The 20,011-nt window shown below is 37.0% G+C and overlaps 1 protein-coding gene across 2 annotated transcripts in view; it reads left to right on the top strand.

Annotated features, from left to right (window-relative positions):
• The first annotated feature begins 324 nt into the window (after positions 1-324).
• The window catches only part of SCN2A (sodium voltage-gated channel alpha subunit 2), a 96,120-nt gene continuing 76,433 nt past the window's right edge, over positions 325-20,011 (top strand). The window contains exons 1-8 of one of the 2 annotated variants that reach the window (XM_070422838.1): positions 325-504; positions 2,118-2,432; positions 4,093-4,211; positions 13,503-13,592; positions 14,341-14,469; positions 15,037-15,128; positions 16,021-16,293; positions 18,807-18,870. In XM_070422838.1, the coding sequence (XP_070278939.1) occupies positions 2,166-2,432; positions 4,093-4,211; positions 13,503-13,592; positions 14,341-14,469; positions 15,037-15,128; positions 16,021-16,293; positions 18,807-18,870 (1,034 nt within the window). In that variant the 5' untranslated portion in view covers positions 325-504; positions 2,118-2,165. Of the gene's footprint in view, positions 505-2,117; positions 2,433-4,092; positions 4,212-13,502; positions 13,593-14,340; positions 14,470-14,849; positions 14,942-15,036; positions 15,129-16,020; positions 16,294-18,806; positions 18,871-20,011 lie in introns of both variants that reach the window. The other variant, XM_070422839.1, reaches the window with a different exon arrangement.

Here is a 20,011-nt window from a genome sequence, read left to right as displayed (position 1 = left end):
ATGTTAAATTGCACTGTATATCAGACCTTCATTAATATAATTGCTGTTTTATGAGTTTTTATTTTTATCCCTAAGTTTATTTACTTCCATTTTACTTTTAATTTGAATTATTTGTATTGATTAAATGATTTCTGGCTTGGCAAATAAAAGCACAAACAGAAGCATTATTAGTTAACAAAATTAATAATTGAAGATCAGACTTCCATTACTGAAAGCTTTGAGCTGCTTCAAACATATGTCTGTGTGTACACCCTGAGGAGTTTCTCTCCACAGTTGCCCCGCCCTCTAGTGGTAGTTACAAGAATGCCATTTTGTAGTCCCCATGCACAGGAAATGCCTGTTCTTACTTCAGTTACCACAATCCTTTTACAGGAAGTTAGGTGTGGTCTTTGAAGGAGAATTAAAAAAAAAAAAAATGAAAAAAAGCATGATGGAATTTTATCTGCAGTCTTCTTGATGCCAGTTTATCAATCCCAAAATCTGAGTATAAAAGATTCTGCAGGGGTAATGTTTTAATATTCTTATTATGCTTGTTCTCTGTGATGCTTCTGTACCTTTACAGTAGAATCCTTGGGGGAATCAGCAGAGGACCACTTTCATTTTGAACCTGCTGACTGCATGTGTTAGCCTGTCTCTTTTATTAGAACATCCAGGCATGGCAGTTCTCTGCTTGCACACTCCGGGGAGGGGCTGCCATGCCTGTCTCCGGGCAAAAGGGTCTCTGGGGCTGGGTGAGGAAGATGAGGGCTGTTTGGAGGCACCGAGATACTGAAGGCAGTCTGCTGGCTGGGGGCTGAAAGGTCCTACCTAGTCTACTTCGAAAACAAATGTGGAGACGGTACTGTAGCTTATGTTATTTTTAATGTCCCTGTTTTATCTGGCGCATGCTACAGAAATTACCCAGATATTAAGGAATTGTACTCTTAGAAAATGCACTTCATAATAAATGGCAATTCTCATTCCTGTAGAGTGGGGTTAAAATGGATTGACATTTTTTAAAAGAAGGGAAAATAGATAAATGATTGAATACAGATGAACATTCTGGTGTCAAGATTTTGGTTGTATTATTTTAAAAAGCATAGACACTCCTGCCACTGATGGAGAGATCACATTCGGCGTGATTGGTGTGCTCTGTTGGGTTATATATGTTAATCCAGTCAAATGTGATTAGAATACAGTAAAACTTTATTTATGGTATTGCAAAGACCAGCCAAATAGGCGTTTGCTTAAAGGATAAACTATCTTCAACTTATTGTGTTTTTTTCAAGTCCAAAGCTGCTCTGTACCTTTTATGAAATGGGCACTATTTGAGAAAATGGGCTTTCTCCAGAGTGTTTTCTAAGGCACTGCAAATTTGTTCACTTAAGAAGCAATGACACCAGCTAACAGCAGGTTGCTAAGCCGGGGGTCCTAGCTGGGGTCCTAGCTCCAGACCTCTGACGTGGGTGACTTCCTGCCCAGTTTGGCAGGAGCTGGATCCCTTCCTGTGCAGCTTCTGAGCAGTTCCAAATTCAAACGGGCATCCCCTGCTCCTTCCTGCTCCCTTGCTTTCAAGCAGCATCCACCTATGTTCCCACAGCCTGGCATTTCGGGATCCCCAGAGCTTTTTACCAGGTGCGTGGATTTTGAATAAGCTCTTAGGGGTGGAAAAGTAGGCCAAAAGGAGCATAGAAAAAAAAAATAAAGAGATACGTGCAAGATCCCCGGAGCAGCCCAGGTTCTACAGTTTTGGGTGATGATTCATCTCTTGTTTTGGATCTCTGATATTTTTTCAGAAATGATTTTTTTTAAAAAAGATGGCTGCCAAATTATTCACACAAGTGAAATAGCAAGCACAAACCAGTATCCTCCATTTCTGAGTTCTGAATTGAATATTTCCACTTAAAACATTTTGGAAGAGGGAGAGAAGATTACCTCATAGAAATCTACTGAATATGTAAGATAGATCTCCAGGCAAGCAAGTGAATACATGCAGAGAATTCCCTGGGTGCCAAATACAGCTGCCTTAGTAAAATATTGTTACATCTAGCTTGGTTTATATATTTCGTGCCAGTCACCTTTTTCCCTAATGGCCATTGCTTTCTCTCTCTGTGTGTGTCTGTCTCTTGTTTCCATAGCACTTTCTTATGCAAGGAGCTAAACAGTGACTAAAGCAGGATGAAAAGATGGCACAGTCAGTGCTGGTACCACCAGGACCTGACAGCTTCCGCTTCTTTACCAGGGAATCCCTTGCTGCTATTGAACAACGCATCGCAGAAGAGAAAGCTAAGAGACCCAAGCAAGAGCGCAAGGATGAGGATGATGAAAATGGCCCAAAGCCAAATAGTGACTTGGAAGCAGGAAAATCCCTTCCGTTTATTTATGGGGACATCCCTCCTGAGATGGTGTCAGAGCCCCTGGAGGACCTGGACCCGTACTACATCAATAAGAAAGTGAGTTCTTGATCAAGTTCCCTTGACTTCCCCTACTTCCTAATTGGTTCTGGGCTCTCCCCAGGGATGTCTGGTAAAGAGCACTGGGCCTCTTCCTCTCTGGGTCAGGTAGCAGTAGGATGCTGGGTGGGCCTGACCATGGAATGACCTTATTATCCTAGAAGTGTTTTGGAAGCACTCATCGGAACCTACATTCTCAGAGCAGGCAGAGAACTAAAGAGGCATTCTGCAGAGTGGGAACTGAGGAAGGGCAAAGGCTGTCACCCTACAGTGTGGTGAAGCAGAAAGTGAAAAGGAGTCATTGTTTCATATGCATGTTTTATACAGGTGGGGCAAAAGTGGGTTTATGGTTGCTCATATAGAAAAAAAATACAATCTATGTTAATAAAAGGGTAATATGCTAATTAGACTGGGAGACCTTCCAGGAGACCTTCTGGACGTTCTTCTGGACAAAGCCATGGTGGCGGGCAGAGGTAGAGGTGGTTAGAGGCCAAGAGGGGAGGGAAGTTGTGGGTGATCAGGCTGGTGGGGGGCGGAGCTTTTGGGGGTAAGCAGACCAGCAGGGGGGCCAGTAGGGGGCAAGCAGGCCATCAGTGGGGGTCAGTTGGAGGTGATCAGGACAGCGGGGGGGGGGGGGGCAGTTTGGAGTGAGAAGGCCAGCAGGGGGGCAGTTGGGGGCGAGCAGGCTAGTGGGGAGGGAAGGTGGGGGTGAGCAGGCCAGCAGGGCAGGCAGTTGGGGGTGATCAGGCTGGCAAGGGGGGCATTTGGGGGCAAGCAGGCCAGTGGTGGGGGGAAATTGGGAGTGAGCAGGCCAGCAGGCAGAGTGGTTAGGGACAATCAGGCAGGCAGACAGGCAGGCAGGCAGGCAGGTGAGCGGTTAGGAGCCAGCAGTCCCGGATTTCGAGAGGGATGTCCGACTGCCGGTTTAAGCCTGATCCCTGTAAACCGGCAGTAGGACATCCTTCGAGGGGTCCCAGATTGGAGAGGGTGCAAGCCAGGCTGAGGAGCACCGCCCCCCCCCATGCACAAATTTTGTACACCGGGCCACTAGTAATTAATAAATGATAATACAAGAATAAACTTTGTGTTTGGTGTACTCACAGCTGTAAACCTGCTTTTGCCTCACCCTGCATTTCCAGGAGTAGTATCTAAATGCCTCTTTATGATATTAAGCTCTGTATAAGGTACTTGGCTTTTCAGCAGGCTTACACCTTCATGCCATAGACTTTGCCCTTTCCAAGTGCCCCAAAAAGAATTTTATCCAAAAATACACTTGGAAAACCCTGAAGTTCTTGTGAATTTGTTTTTTTTAAATGAAGAAGTAATCACAGCTTCCTTTCATGTGTTTCCTGAATTATAATTACAGTTTAAAAATACTGGTATCAAAACTTGGTAAAGATGCTAAGATTTCCTATGGCATTGACTACATTTTTTTTTGTTTTGTTTTCTTTAAATCCTCATGTCACATACTGATGTATGAGGATTTACAGCACTCAGAAAGAAAAAAGCATCTATCGTGATGTCATATGTTGGTAATTAGTATGTTGCTACATTATGTTATAAGGCTATGTTTCTAAAGAATGGTCTCCCCTTTCTCTTCAAATGTCCTGGATGCGTATTCTAAATCCTACTCTGTGTTGTTGTGCTTTTTCTTTTTCAGACATTCATAGTATTGAATAAAGGGAAAGCGATCTCTCGGTTCAGTGCCACCTCTGCCCTGTACATTTTAACTCCCTTCAATCCCATTAGAAAACTAGCTATTAAGATTTTGGTACATTCATATCCTTTTTTCAAATAGTCACTTGATGTGACTTTGCTTTTTGACAGAATTATTGAGCTGGGTTGTTATTTTTTTAAAAATTTATGTGGTTGGTTGGCAATGTTATATGCATTTTCTTTCCTCTTACTTAACAGTTAGCATATTACAAAATAGGATCATAGGTAAGTGAAACAGTTTTTCTTATCTTCTAAGTGTCTCTCCTCTTCCTGACTCACTACTTCCTTCTTTCCTCCTCTGCTCCCCGCTGAACTGCTTGCTGCATTAAACAATTCTTTATGAATTTTGACCATATTTCCAAGTTCTCCTATTACATGTCTTCCTCTTCAAATTTTACAATGTTATGTAATGGGTCAACTTCATGAGCTAATTTTGTTTACTGCTTCTACTTTTGGAAAATATAGACCTAATCTTAGTTACACAATTTTATTTCTTTTTTTTTTGGTCTAAATTTTACTATTTTCTGTTTTTCATTTTAACATTTGAAAGCTTTGGGTTGGTAAGTGTTTAAAATTGTGACTGTATACATATTAGCCTTTCAAATATTTCTTCAAATTCAATTCCCAACAGTATTCCCAGTGATTTTCTATTTTCCTTTCCTTTTGTCCTTTCTTCCTTTGTTTCTTTCTTTTCTTTCGGTCACTTGTTCTTATGTTCTATTCAAGTCACAGATCCTGCGACACTGTCTCTCTCCAAAGGATTAATGCCTGTCTGCCATTTATATTTCATTTTATTCTTCATTCTCCTTATTGAAGTTACTACTTCCTAGAAATGGGATGATGACACTTCGGTGAGAAATGGTCATTTGATTTACTCCTGGAAGTCACATAGAGTAGCTGTGAATGATGGGCTTTATTCCAGGGAGGGGCTAGGGGTCTGCCTGACAGCCAGCCTTGGAAGCAAAGGTTTGGAGGACTGGGCAATGCCAGGCAGGGACAGTTAGAGAAAAAACATGGAAGCATTGGGATGAGGACTGACTTGAATCAGGAGCCAGAGGTAAGGTTCCTGAAGGGGAAACTGAAATTTAAGCAAAGCCTCAGCCAGGACAACGTTTCATGTTGCATCTTCTTTAGAAGAGCCTTGCCTGGGGTTCCATGGCATGGCCAGCCCAGGACCTGGCTGTAAGGCTTGCAGTAGAAAAGCTCACTGCCCCTAGCAGGCCCAGATAATATTTGAAGTAAATCAAGTGCGGAAGTCAGGAGATGGGATAGGCTTAGTACCAGGGAATCGGTTTCAGTGCTTGGTGGAGAGGCTGTCAATCATGTCTCCAGATTTGCTCAGCCTTGGGATAAATGATTTCTTCAGAAGCATGGCCTTTTGGAAGTCAGTCTCCTTCAATCTCTAGTTCATTCCCCTCTCTCTCCCTCAAAGTTTTGTATAGGCATCAGCATATTTTAATTTGATGTTTTTATATTTTAAGATTTAATCATTTCTTCTGAATTATGTAAAGCAGTGTGTTTCCTTATTGTTTTTCAAATAAGATAACCCAGGTGTACAAGAAGCAAAAAAAAGTCTTTGACTTAGCATTAGGAATGAGTAATAAAGTTTAGATTTAGATTTGGGTCTCCTGAATTATAAATTATGCTCTATTATTATGTTTCAAGTATTTATAATCTGTGCACTGAATACAACTTTTTATAAATTATTTATTATATCCTATATAATAAAAGGCTAATATGCAAATTGACCTAACGGCAAAATGACTGGTCGCTTTGACGTCCACTGACCACCAAGGGGCAGACGTTCAATGCAGGAGCTGCCCCCTGGTGGTCAGTGCACCAGAAGCCGGCCTCACAGCTGGCGAGCACAGCGGCAGGGACAGGAGCCTCTCCTGCCTCCATGGCAGCACTAAGGATCCCCCAAGGGCTACTGGACTGCTAGAGGGCGCAGGGCTGGCTGAGGAACACCCCACCCCAGAGTGCACAAAGTTTGTGCACTGGGCCTCTAGTTTTACAAATAATTGTATACCCTTGATATCAACATTATCTCTACATGTAATTATGTTAAAATACAGATTTATGCTAGAGCTTTATTCAGAGTAGAAACTGTAGAGTATGTGTTGAATAAATAAGTAGCCAATGAATTACAGGTTAGAGAATCAGATGCAAAACAAGTAACAAAATGGAAGGTTTAAATAGGTTTGGAAAATCTATTTTGTTCTGAATCTGAATGATGAGATGGAATTAAGAAAGCCCAATATTAAAGAAAAAGGCAGCTTTTTGTTTTTTAAAAATTTGCATGGAGATTTTTGAGAATGTCATGAAAGCAATAATTTCCACTCAAAAAAATCCTAGAAGGTTAGGGAACCCATAAATTTTAATTTCTGACCCTCCAGAAAGGGAAATTCCGAGTGGTAGAGGACAAGGGCAGTTTCAGAACTTCTGACCAGAGAATCAGGGCATTGAGGACATAGTTTATGGTGGTTGCTCTCTAGGAATCAAGGTACAACTTGAATTTGAGGGTTTGCACTTGCTTCCAAAAAAAAAAAAAAAAAAAACCCTAAGGGGCAAAGTTGTTAGATGGCCTGCAGTCATGCAAGTTGAAATGTGAAAGCAACCAGGTAGATCTATTAAGATTTGCCAAAAGGCTGACTCTCCTAGAAGCTTAAAAATTGGCTGATAGCCACAGTTTTCTTCCCATATAGAAAATGTAGATTTTTAAAAATCTCTAATTGCCTATATTAAAATATTATATTTCAAATTACCTCATGCTGGAATAGAGATATAAGAAAAGAAAAAGCAGTTGGATAATAGTCTAAGACAGATAAATTCTTTAGCCTTTTGCTGATAATGGTGCACTTGATAAGAGATCCTGGTACACTTTAGTATATACGATTCTGTACAGTTTCCAAGAGTGTTTCCTAATAGTTTTGTCTTTTATGTTTCACAATGCAAACCCTAGGCTCAAATCTTGGTTTTCTGACTTCAGGCTCAGTGCCCTTTGCTGTAAGTTAAAAATGCTTAAGGATAGTCACAATGGGTTCAGAGATTATTGTGTATTCATTATCATTAATTTATAAACCAGAAAATGACCATTCAAAATAAAGAAATTTGTATTTTAAATCTAGACTGATACTTCTACTAACAATAAAAATTCCAGCTTGCTTCATAAAGAACTGTTATCTTCATTAGAAGCTGATGAATATCAAATTGGCTCTGTTTCTTGATTTTGGCAGAATAAGTTATACTTACTACATTTTTGGCAGGGTATATTTTGAAAACTGAAAATGCTTTTGATGTGCCTGGTATCTTGCTTTAGTAGTTAAATAAAATATGGTTACATTATTTTAGATAGTAAACAAAAATAATGCATATTTCTTAAATTGCCAGAGTTTTAAATGTGTTTCATGTCAGTTTTAACTTAATATGCACTTTTTATTTTATATTCATTACTCATTTAAATGTTGATTTGCCAATAATTATTGAGTATCTACTATGTGACAGATGTTCTTCTAGGCATTGGGATGCAACATTGAACAAAATAATGTCCAGCTCTCATGTAGTTACATTGATGTTTATGTGTGTATTTGAGAGGAGAAAGGTAATAAAAATAAATCATATCATCTAGTGATATGTGCTATTAAAAAATAAAGCAGTATAAAAAGAAGAGTGGCGAGATGATATGGTCAGGGAAGAACTCATTTCAAATCTTTTTCAACAAAGATTCAAAGGAAGTGAGGAAGTGAGATGTGGGGATTTAGGAGAAATGTGAATGTAAGGAGAATAGCAAATACAAGGACAAATTATGAAGGTGAAGGTGAAACTGGGGTGTTCAAGAATCAGCAAGGAGCCCAGTGTGACTGCAGAAAAGTCAGAAAGGCAGGGAGTAGAAGGAAATAGATCAGTGAGAGTGGAGATCAGGGGCTGAAGCTATAGCTCATGGTGAGGACACCAGTTTACTTTTAAGATATAGGAAGAGATGACTGAAGGGTTTTCAACAGAAGAATGTCATGATCTGACTCTCATTTTACAAAGATTGCCCTGCCTGCTTCACGGAGTATATGATGCATGGGGGAAAGTGTAGAAGCAAAAAGATAGATTGGAGGCCTACCGCCATTATGAAGTAAAGGGACGATCATGGCATGGACTATGGTAGAAACAATGAGGATGGCAAAATGTTATCAGATTTAGAAGTATTTTTCAGAAAAGCTGACAGGTTTTGCTGAGCAATTGGATGTAGAATATGAGGAAATGAGTAGAGCTAAGGATGAGTCCAAGTGTTTAGTCTGGTCAAGAAAGAAAAATGTAGTTCCTGTTGACTGAGCTTGGGATAACTTCCAGTGAATCAATAATCGTGAGTAAAATCCAGAGCTCTGATTTGAACATTATGTTTTTTTTTTTTTGAGATGCCTATTAGATGTTCATTGGAATAGTGTAGAGTTCCAGAAAGGATTGGGCTGGAGACATAACTTTGAGAGATATCAGTATATGGATGGTATTGAAAGTCATGACAAAGATAACAGAATTTGAAGCTCTCTATTTAGAGACACGTATTAAATCAAAAGCATAAAAACTTGACTCTAGTTGTTGCTTAATTTGTTTTAAAAGCAAATTAGTTTTATTTGCTTTCCTTGTTAAATGTATGTCAGGATCTTTAACTTAAGTGTCTTTTTTATTATTCAAATGATAGTCATGCAATGTGGAAAAAAGTGTTTGAGCATAATGTTTTATTAATTGTGACTTACTGGACAATAACCATTTTTTCTATTGTTTACTAATAGTGAAGTATATGTATTACTTCATTATATACTAGATGTATGTACGGCGCATGAACTCATGTATGGGTGGGGTCCCTCGGCCTGGCCTGCGATCAAGCCAATTGGGGCCAGCTGGCCAGGGGGAGGGACCATGGGAGGTTGGCCGGCCGCAGGAGCTTAGCTGGCCAAGGGAGTGTACTGACCACCAAGGGGCAGCTTCTTTGTTGAGTGTCTGCCCCCTGGTGGTCAGTGCACATCATAGCTACAGGACAGCCATCTGGTCATCTAGTCATAATGGTCGCTTAGGCTTTTATATATAGGTAATTCTACCATTATAAAGAGTCAATATTTTTAAGGGTCATAACCATTATGACATAAATTTCATGAGGCTATTAATATCCACCTTATGTTTTTATGTCCTCCCTTTCAAAAAAAGTATAGAAACTTGTGTGCTCAATATGTGTGTAGACAAATTTCATATGTACTTTTGTCCCATATGGATAACTAAATCATTAAAAAGGAAAAATATTTATTTAGTCATAAATGAGTTATAAAATTGATTTTATTTAATAGTCAACTGATACTGTGTGAAATGGCAATGATATAATGGTGATCCATATAGACTTTGTCCCTGCCCTCATTAATTACGCATTCTAGTAGAAATAATCAACCTTAAAATTAGTCATTGGAGGAGTACTATAAGATGCTACTGGAATAGATTCCTGGTATATCTAAACAGGTCAGGTGCTATTGTGAATAACTTTCTACTGGAAATAACTTTTAATCTGAATACTAAAGAAGAAGTATGAGTTAGCTAGAGTCAAGTAGAAAGCGTTTGCAAGTACTGAAGAAGGGGGGAAGGGATGGCATTTGCAAAGGCTTATTTGAGAAAGAGCATATTTTATTAGATGATCTCCAACAATTATAATCAAAGGGACAAGGGAGAGTGCAATGAGGAGTAAATAATACAAAACTAGAGAAATAGCAGGAGTTAAGACCTTCTAAAATCTAGATGATTTAAGACATTTGATCATGATCCTAAAAATGGTGGACAGCTCTTGAAATTATATTGAATTACATTTGCAAAGGTCATTTTGGCACAGTATGCAGAATAGATTTCTTTTATATATGAAAGTATTGCATGTCTCCTACTTCCCCCATTGACCTCTCCCAGCTTGCTCCCACCTCCCTGCACTGGCCCTCACCCCCTATTGTCTGTGTCCATCTATTATGCTTCTATACATGCATATAAGTCTTTTGGTTGATCTCTTACCTCTCCTCCCACCCTCCCCTGCCTTCCCTCTAAGGTTTGATGGTCTGTTCAGTGCTTTTATGTCTCTGTATCTATTTTTATTCACCAGTTTATATTGTTCATTATATTCCACAAGTGAGTGAGATCATGTGATACTTATCTTTTTCTGACTGGCTTATTTCACTTGGCTTATTGGCATAATGCTCTCCAGGTCCATCCATGCTGTTGCAAATGGTAAGAGTTCTTTCTTTTTTGACAGCAGTGTAGTATTCTATTGTGTAGATGTACCACAGTTTTTGAATCCACTCATCTGCTGATGGGCACTTAGGCTGTTTCCAAATCTTAGCTGTGGTAAATTGTGCTGCTATGAACATAGGAGTGCATATATTCTTTCTGATTAGTGTTTCTGAATTCTTGGGATATATTCCTAGAAGTGGGATTACTGGGTTAATTTTTTGAGGAAACTCCATACTGTTTTCCACAGTGGCTGCACCGGTTTGCATTCACACCAGCAGTGCATGAGGGTTACTTTTTCTCCACGTCCTTGCCAGCACTTGTTGTTTGTTGATTTGTTGGTGATAGCCATTCTGACAGGTGTGAGATGGTACTTTATTGTCGTTTTGATTTACATCTCTCAGATGATTAGTAACTTTGAGCATTTTTTCATATGTCTCTTGGCCATCTTTTAAATGTTTTTGAAGTATCAATGAGATACATAAGTACATATACCATATGGACAATCGGGTATGTGGAGTTCAGAAGAGAGCTCTAACCTGGAGAGAAATATTTAAGATCAGTGGGTACATAAATGGTACTTGAAGCTATGTTTGTTGATGAACTCTATTAGGATGAATATAGCAGGAGAGGAAGAAATGGCTGAGATATCCTATGTCCTTCTTTTCTTTTTTAAAACTATTTTTATTGATTTCAGAGAGGAAAGGAGGAGAGAGAGAGAGAGAGAGAGAAAGAGAGAGAGAGAGAGAGAAACATCAATGACGAGTGAGAATCATTGATTGGCTGCCTCCTGTGCATCCCCTACTGAGGACTGAGCCTGCAACCTGGGCATGTGCCCTGACTGGGAATTGAATCGTGACCCCCTGGTTCATAAGTTGATGCTCAACCACAGAGCCACAAAGCTGGGCCTTATAGGTGTCCTTCTTTTCAAAAAGGAATTACAACATTTAAAAAGATACAAGGAAATCGTTGCTCATGAGGCACAGGGGATTGGGACCTCATGAAGCAAAGGGAAAAGAGCATAATGAAAGGGGAAAGAATCATCCTTATCAAATACTGCTGAGTGAGCAAGTCAAATAATTCAAAATTATCCTTTTATTCTTAGTGACAAAACATGAAGAGTGTGTTGTCTTCAGAAAGAAAAGCTAGTAGACTGAGGAAAAGATAAACAGCTCTTTTGAGGAGTTTGGCTATGAATGGAGAAAAGAGTTAGGGCTAAAAGTAGTTAAAGAGAATTGTGGGTTATAGAAAAGGATCCTCACTTCTTTTTCCTCAAGACAGGAGAGTCATAAGCAAGTTTATGTTGATAGAAAGAGTCCAGTAGAGTGGAAGATAGTAATATAAGAGAAGAAAGAGATTTATGAAGTATTCTGGAAAAGTAGAAGGTGTCCAGAGTAGGGATGGAGGAATTGAAAACTTCCCCCATTGAAACAGGAAGGAGAAATGATAGGTCCCACTACAGAAGGTTTGTCCATTTGGGGGTGAGGAGTAGAGATATGGCAGACTGATATTATCTCTTCTCTCAGTGAAGTAGGAAATAAGGTTATCAGCTTCAGGTGGGAGGGAAAAAAGAAGAAGGTTGGAAATCAGAGTAGAGTAGAGAATATTTGAAATTTTCTTTGCAGAGAGTAAGAAATGGAGCTAAGTGGAGAAATTCAAGACTATATTGAGGGCCCTTGAGGTTGGGAACCAAGCATTCAGAATGGTGCTAATCTGCCAAGGAGGGTTTTAAACACTAACAGCAAATCATCTTCAATTTTACCTTATTTTTTGTTTGTTTTCAGCAATAAAGGAAAGCTATGTGTCTTCTTTGAAATGGTGTTTGTGTGTGTTTCCTGGTTTGTAGTGCCCTCACGTGGCGGATCCACATCATTCACTTATGGTTGTTTCCATGTGGGTGCCTTTGGACAAGCTGAGAATTAAACATGTGCAATAATATATTGCTACTAATAAAAACAAGAAATCAATCATTGCTTTGACTAAAACCAGTTGTAGATGCAAAGAAACTTCCTTTATAAGTTAGTGAAACATTGGCTACTCACTGTTCTATTTTACCACAATTAAAATCATGTTGATATTTTGTTCAAGTACATAATGTGAAAATTTGTAATTAAAATAAAGAGGGAGAAGGGTTATGAATAGCATCGATGTGTTCTCTGGCATATTTATAATTGTGTCTAAATTTACATTGGTAAAGGTTGTTGTTTTCATAATTGCAACTGAATCCTCATGCTTTTTATTAAATATAAAAGAAAGTAATTTCATTATCTGATTACCAAATATTTTCTTAAAGAGTTTTGTTATTTTTCAGGAAACTGAAGAGCATTGTCTCTTTCTACAAAAGCAAAGTAAGGGTAGAGTGAAGCAAACTAGACATTTTTTATGAGTAATGTTATTTGCAATTCAGGAAGTTAGAAAAGCAATTTATTGAGCATTTACTATATATCAAACACATTAAGTGTAATAGCTTTAACATATTTTAAATAATTAGACCCTCACAGAAATCCTATAAAATAGTTATTTTTTCTTACTTTTATGGTGAAGTGAACCAAGGCTCAGAAAAATTAACAAGTAATTTGGCCACAGTTACAAATCCAAGAAATGCCAAAACTAATATCATCCATTTTCTCTTACTGTTCAGAATATTATAACCAATTACAGTATATTATATACTCCACTTAGAAATGATCTTATTAAAGACATTCCACTAGAGTGACCCTTAGAATGGAGATACAATGCATTTAATTAATTACTTGGATTCTGAATTTTTTGGTCATGATTTACATACATGCTGATCATGCAGCAGTGGTTGAGTGAGTCGAGTCTGTCATTGAAAAAAGTTAAGTTGTTGAATTATTTGCTAATGAACCCATTGCTTTGCATTCAATCTTTTTAATTACTAAAAAGCACCACAGTAGCCTCAAAATAGTTAATGACTTGACGCGGCATGGCCTAGCTATGGGGTTGTTGAATGACAGAAATAGAAAGAACAAACTTCAATAATAAAAGTATAAGGTCTTAAAAGTTCTAATCTTCATGGTAGTGAAAGACATGGTAATGCATGAAAGTGAGATTTTCCATTGAACTTTGTCTTCCTTGACGATATTCTACTTTATTCAATGTGCTCATTATGTGCACCATTCTTACCAACTGTGTATTTATGACAATGAGTAATCCTCCAGACTGGACAAAGAATGTGGAGTAAGTAGAAAATTAAATCTCTCTCTCAATATTCTCATCCCTTTGTATTTCAAACTGTGCATTGAACAGCTTGAGACTTCAGCTTCCTTAACAAATCATACTGGCTCCTCCAATTATGTTAGTGACAATGACTCAAGTTCATTTCAAGCAATAACTTCCTCTAGGACCAAGGTTGCAGTGGTGGTTCACTCATTAGCTCAAATTATTGAACTAGTCTGACAGCCAATATTTGTAGCCCTTTATCTTCCTTGTGAGTCTCACACTTTTGAAGATCAGTGATTACTAATATTCAATAATAAATTTTATACCTATATAATTATACCTAGTTTGTATATTCATTTTCTCATGGCTATTACCTTTCTATGTTTTATTAGTATATATTTCATGTATCTTAATACTGCATATTTTATTGAACACCATTGCTTCATTCATTTCTTGGACTATTACCTAATTGCTTCAATCAGACCAAATGCCAGTGTATTAAATAATATCTTCATACAGAATCTTATTATTTGGCCTTCAAATTGATGTAGCAAGTACAGTGTTCATTTAGTTATAATCAAAGAGAATGTCTTTCAAAATGTAATATTTTTTCCTGCCTTAAATCTTACCTACACTCTACATTTTTGGGAGACAGACATAGACCCATATAGAAGCCTCTAACTTGTGTTGTGTAAGTCCCTTTTGAGATATGTACATGTAAATCACCTACTATATCTTTAATGTGGGCTTGGCTATTTTTTCTCAGGTACACCTTTACAGGAATTTATACTTTTGAATCACTTGTAAAAATACTTGCAAGGGGCTTTTGTTTAGAAGATTTCACTTTTCTACGGGACCCATGGAATTGGTTGGATTTCACAGTCATTACTTTTGCGTAAGTATTTTAATACATTTTCCAAGCTGGAAGAATAAATCATTGATGGAAGCCTACACTGTATTTGTCCTTGGCGGCTTCCCTTGTCAGATCAAACATTTTTCATAGTTATCATGCGAATTCAGAATATTTTTCTTCCAATTAAATTATGTACTTTGGAGAAATTAAGGACTATCATATTGAATTATATGGTTTTGGTTTCAATTAACACTGTAAAATAGTAGTTTCCCAAGTAACAGAGATGATTGATGACAATGCCATTTTTCTCTTAATTGGGAAATCTAATGGCAACACTCATTGAAGTTGAAAAGGTCTTGATGTAAGACCAACATAGACTTAGATTTCCCTAAATTCTGAATAACTCTGATTTAATTCTACAGGTATATAACAGAATTTGTAAACCTAGGCAATGTTTCAGCTCTTCGAACTTTCAGAGTCTTGAGAGCTTTGAAAACTATTTCTGTAATCCCAGGTAAGAAGAAACTGGTATAAGGTGGTAGGCCCCTTATATCTCCAACTGTTTCTTGTGTTTTGTCATTGTGTTTGTGTGTGAACTCCCTACTGCAGATATGTGACAGAGTTTGTGGACCTGGGTAATGTCTCAGCGTTGAGAACATTCAGAGTTCTCCGAGCATTGAAAACAATTTCAGTCATTCCAGGTGAGAGCTGGGTTAAACACCGAGGCTGAGTTTAGCTGCATTGGTGCATTGGCTGAGTTTAGCTGCATTTGTGCATAAGCCTTATTGCTTGTCACCTATTGTAAATACTGGTAAATCTGTAATAAAGCAAGAATCACACATCATATTTTGGATGGACTTGATTCTTTGCTTTTACTAGTTGCTTTCTTTAAAACTGTTCTAAATCAGCCTTTGAGTTTAACAAGTTTTTGCATGAGGCATTTGCAGTAACAGGCTACATGGTCTGCATCCTATAACATCAAGCTTTCCGCATAGAAGCTAAACTATGAGAAATTCGAACTGATGCAAATTGAACCACTTAGGTCAAAAACTGGTAATTTTCTTACCTGCAGACAAATGAAAGAGCAAGGGATAGCATGAGTGTTGCATGAGGCTCAGTTTTCAGATGTCTTCCTTTTTTAACCCATACTCAAGCTTATAGAATTCGCAAAAATATAACCTCATAATTTAGTCATTTAAAGGTTTATTACTACTCTATTCATATAGATTTTTTTTTTCAAAAATCGCTAAGAGGTAAGGGAGTAAGACATCTGCAAATAAAAGCAAACTATTTACACAAGGTTAATGTTTAAGCATGAATAGCAAAATCATTTTTCTGCTCTAAGGAGTGTTTGGAAATACACTTTGGTTCATTTCCATTCAGTTTTCTAATGAACATACAAGTTCTGCTTCCATTCATTTTCACCAGCTAGCAGGCTTTTCATGAAAATGTTATTCAATCACAAACATTAAAGTAATATTCTTGGCATTCTGCATGACATCTTTATTTTCCAGGACAAGCTCATGATGTTTTTGTCAGTCGAGTAGCCGTTAAATAGTACATTTAAATTTCCCTCTCCGATTTTATTTTCAGGCCTGAAGACCATCGTGGGGGCCCTGATCCAGTCAGTGAAGAAGCTCTCTGACGTCATGATCCTGACTGTGTTCTGTCTGAGCGTGTTTGCATTAATAGGACTACAGCTGTTTATGGGCAACCTGCGGAATAAATGTTTGCAATGGCCCCCAGATAATTCCTCCTTTGAAATAAACATCACTTCTTTCTTTAATTATTCATTGGATGGGAATGGTACCACTTTCAATAGGACAGTGAGCACCTTTAACTGGGATGACTATATTGAGGATGAAAGTAAGCTATACTCTTTTATCCATGAAGTTGTTTAGTCATTTAATTATTCAAAAATACACATAGTGGAAATTGCCTCAATTTTTATGTGAACCAAATGACCAGATCAATTTAAGATAGATCGGTACATGTGAGGCAGAAATTAGATATCTTTTTTCTTATCTGTCAATCAACATGGTAAAAGTTATTATTTGAATGTGTGTTATCTTTTCCTAAATCAGTGTTGAAAGCAATACCACATTAAGCTTTGTTTATTTGGTAGGCGCAGATCAGAGGTTTTTAATCATCTTAAACAAATTAGTAGTTTGAATTAATGCTGAAATATAATTTCTTACCATTGAAGCCATCCCCTCCATCATTTGGTTTTAAAGTCTCATCTGCTCCATGTACAATTAGCTAAACAATTTCCATTGATCCCTTGATTATCAAAACTCCACTGGCACACTAATTCTAAAACCTTTATGGCTTTTAGAACCATATGAAATGTTATCCTTTCTCACACTATATTAATATTTTAACATTAATAATGTATTAATAATATTTTAATGTTCTTATGAAGATTATAATGGGGAGATTAAGATTATTTGGATAACTGAATAAATAAAACAAATTATTTTATTATTTGTGAGGTTTTCCATTTATTGATATAATAATAGCACAATGATAATCTTTGCACATAAATATTTCCTCTATCTCTAATTGTTTCCTTCAGGTGGATTTTCATTAATGGAATATTTTTGGTTCAAGAATACGACCAGATTAAGGTTATGGAGACATTGTCAAATTGCTCTTCAGAGAGATCAGACCACTCACTAATATTGTTATTACCATATTTAAAATCTTTTGATAGAAGGATAAGTGTATCCTCTTGTTCCTAACTATTTATGCAGTAGAATTTAAAAGATACGTTTATTAGTATCATTAGTAAGTTACACATATTTTATATAATGTGAATTATCTTTTGATATTTTTACCCATTATTCCATCAGGTGATAGTATATTTACAAAATTCATATGAACTCTTATTTTATCAAGAATATTAACATTTTTTTAAATATATTTTATTGATTTTTTACAGAGCGGAAGGGAGAGAGCTAGAGAGTTAGAAACATCGATGAGAGAGAAACATTGATCAGCTGCCTCCTGCACATCTCCCACTAGGGATGTGCCCGCAACCCAGGTACATGCCCTTGACCGGAATGGAACCTGGGACCCTTCAGTCTGCAAGCCGACGCTCTATCCACTGAGCCAAACCGGTTTCGGCAAGAATATTAACATTTTTGGCAAATATATTATCCTGCTTCTTTTTCATCTTATTACTTGTTTTTGATGCCCAAGGGATTATGATATTTTTGGCAATGGTACCATTAAATTTTTAAATCCTTTTCTATATTTTAGTTTAGAAAAAAATTTTGATTTAGAGATAATAAAAATTCACTTAGGTAGTCTACATGTAAAGCAGCCACCTCCATATTCTACATTAAAAACCCCATATGTCCTTTATATCAGATTAATGGACTTTTTTTTATAAATCTTTAAAAATCTAGAATTAGTTTTTAATATATGTTGTGAGGTAAGGATTAAGACTTTTTTTTGTTTTGTTTGCAAAACAGTGACTCATATTTTCCTGCATAATATATTAGGATATTTCTTGAATACGGACTAAGTATTCCTAAAAACAATCATAATAAGTTTTTGTTCGGTATTTGTGTATGTGTGTGTGTTTTAATGGGTGCATGTGTGTGTTTATATGTAAGTATATACATACTTCTGTTTATGTATGTGTATGTTTTTTGAGATCATCTTTGCAATTTATTGAAGTTATATGTAAGGTATTCCATAAGAATAAGAGCTAGATATATTTAGAAAATGTATATCTCCAGAGAAAGAAGTTTATTTTGGTCATTTGAAAGATAGTAATCAAGCCAAAATACAAAGTAAAACACTTATTTACAGTATCATAGAAAGAGCAAATTTCTAAGTCCACTTTTCAAAGGAAATTAACTTAAAATGGGTGGGAGAAAAATATCTGTATCTTTTGGAGTCCAGGCAAAACGTATTTGTAAAGTAAAATTTTATTTGCATGAAAACATTTAGAAGCAACAAAGCTTACCTCTCTCTCCCTCCCCCATCTCTCTCTCTCTCTCTCTCTCTCTCTCTCTCTCTCTCTTTTTTGTCAAGAACACAGCCTTAATTTGGCAGCCCTTTTTGAAGTACCTCAAATAATTTGGGTTTATATTTAGAGTAAATTCTGATATGAGAATGTTAGCATAATTATTCCCTGCAAATTTTTTTTAAAACAGATTTTTTTAAACATTTGTTTAATTTACAATGTTATATTTTGATATATTTTAGTATTCAATTATTATTAAAATATTTTCATTGTCATATACATATTTATTATTTTATTTATTTTGTTATAGTTGAAACATTGTAAGCTTTATTATGTAGGCAGAATGACAGAAATACTTTGAGGGCTTTTTAATGATTCTTTCTATTCCTCACTCTTTAAATAGGTCACTTTTATTTCTTGGAAGGGCAAAATGATGCTCTGCTTTGTGGCAACAGCTCAGATGCAGGGTAAGTGATATTTCAAATTGAGTTTCAGTCCACCTGCTCTATCCACCTCAATAATCTGCCACCTCCCACCCACCTTGCCCCTGTTCTCTCCTCATTCAAAACTCTCCATAAATTCAACTTCACGCTGACTCTCAAAATAGCTGGGATAAGTGTAGATTCTCACTTCTTTCACACACTCATATGAAGCAATTACTTTTCCATACTAGATAGCAGGTGACCTTCCAAATTAGTTCCATGAAAAATAGAAAAGCAGTTAATAGAAGCTTAAGTTAATAGAATTTAAAAGTATGTACTTTTATAAAAGTGTGATATTTTATCTACTATGCTAATATGGTCTCCATGACTTAAAGAGTGCAATATCTGAAGATAAAGTCATTACCTGAGGCATGGTGAGTGTATGTCCCAGATTATTTTAGCAAAGTGGTAAAGAGCATAGACTGGCAAGTTTGCATGTATTCAAACCCTGACTCTAACATATAAAGGCACTTCTCCTTGCCTTATAGTTTCCTTAGGTAATAAAGGGGTATAATAGGAGGGTGACTGTAAAGAATTAAATGGGTTAGTGAATGTACAGCTACTATCGCACTTAATAAGAACTTTTCATTGTTCTTTCTATGGAACATGATATTGTGGACATTAGTAACTGATACCTGTAGCAAAATTCTCAATGGTTGCAGGCTTTGCGTTTGACTCATATGATAAAGATTGCACTGCCTTTACTTTCAGATCCCAGGGATCAGTAAAACAGACTGCCTTGAATTCCTTGTCTGTACTGTACTGAATGCTATACATACAATATCCTATTCAATGCCTGTCCATTTGTAAGGCAGGTTCTGTCATTAGGCCCTTCTTACATATGAAGTGCCCAAAGCTGAGCCAGGTTAGGAGACCTGCCCCCGATCATGCAGCCCAGAAACATCAGGCACAATGAAGAACCCAGGTCAGCTTGATCATCAAGGTCATATGAGTCATATGACATCTTCACTATGCAGAGCCATTTCCTCCTCTCAACCTCTCCCCACCAACCTTTTCCTCACCCCTTTTCTCACACACACATTTCTGCCTCTGGATATTTTCAGTGAGTGTTTATTTTTTCTCTGTAGACTTATTTTTCTCTTTATGTCCACAAGTCCCCAGAGAT

This window comes from Myotis yumanensis, unplaced genomic scaffold (genome assembly GCF_028538775.1).
Source record: "Myotis yumanensis isolate MYYU_CA2020_CCGP unplaced genomic scaffold, mMyoYum1.0.hap1 SCAF_8, whole genome shotgun sequence".
Lineage (NCBI taxonomy): Eukaryota > Metazoa > Chordata > Mammalia > Chiroptera > Vespertilionidae > Myotis > Myotis yumanensis.
The sequence above is the reverse complement of the archived record's forward strand: the minus strand, read 5'-3'. Positions and strand labels throughout refer to the sequence as shown.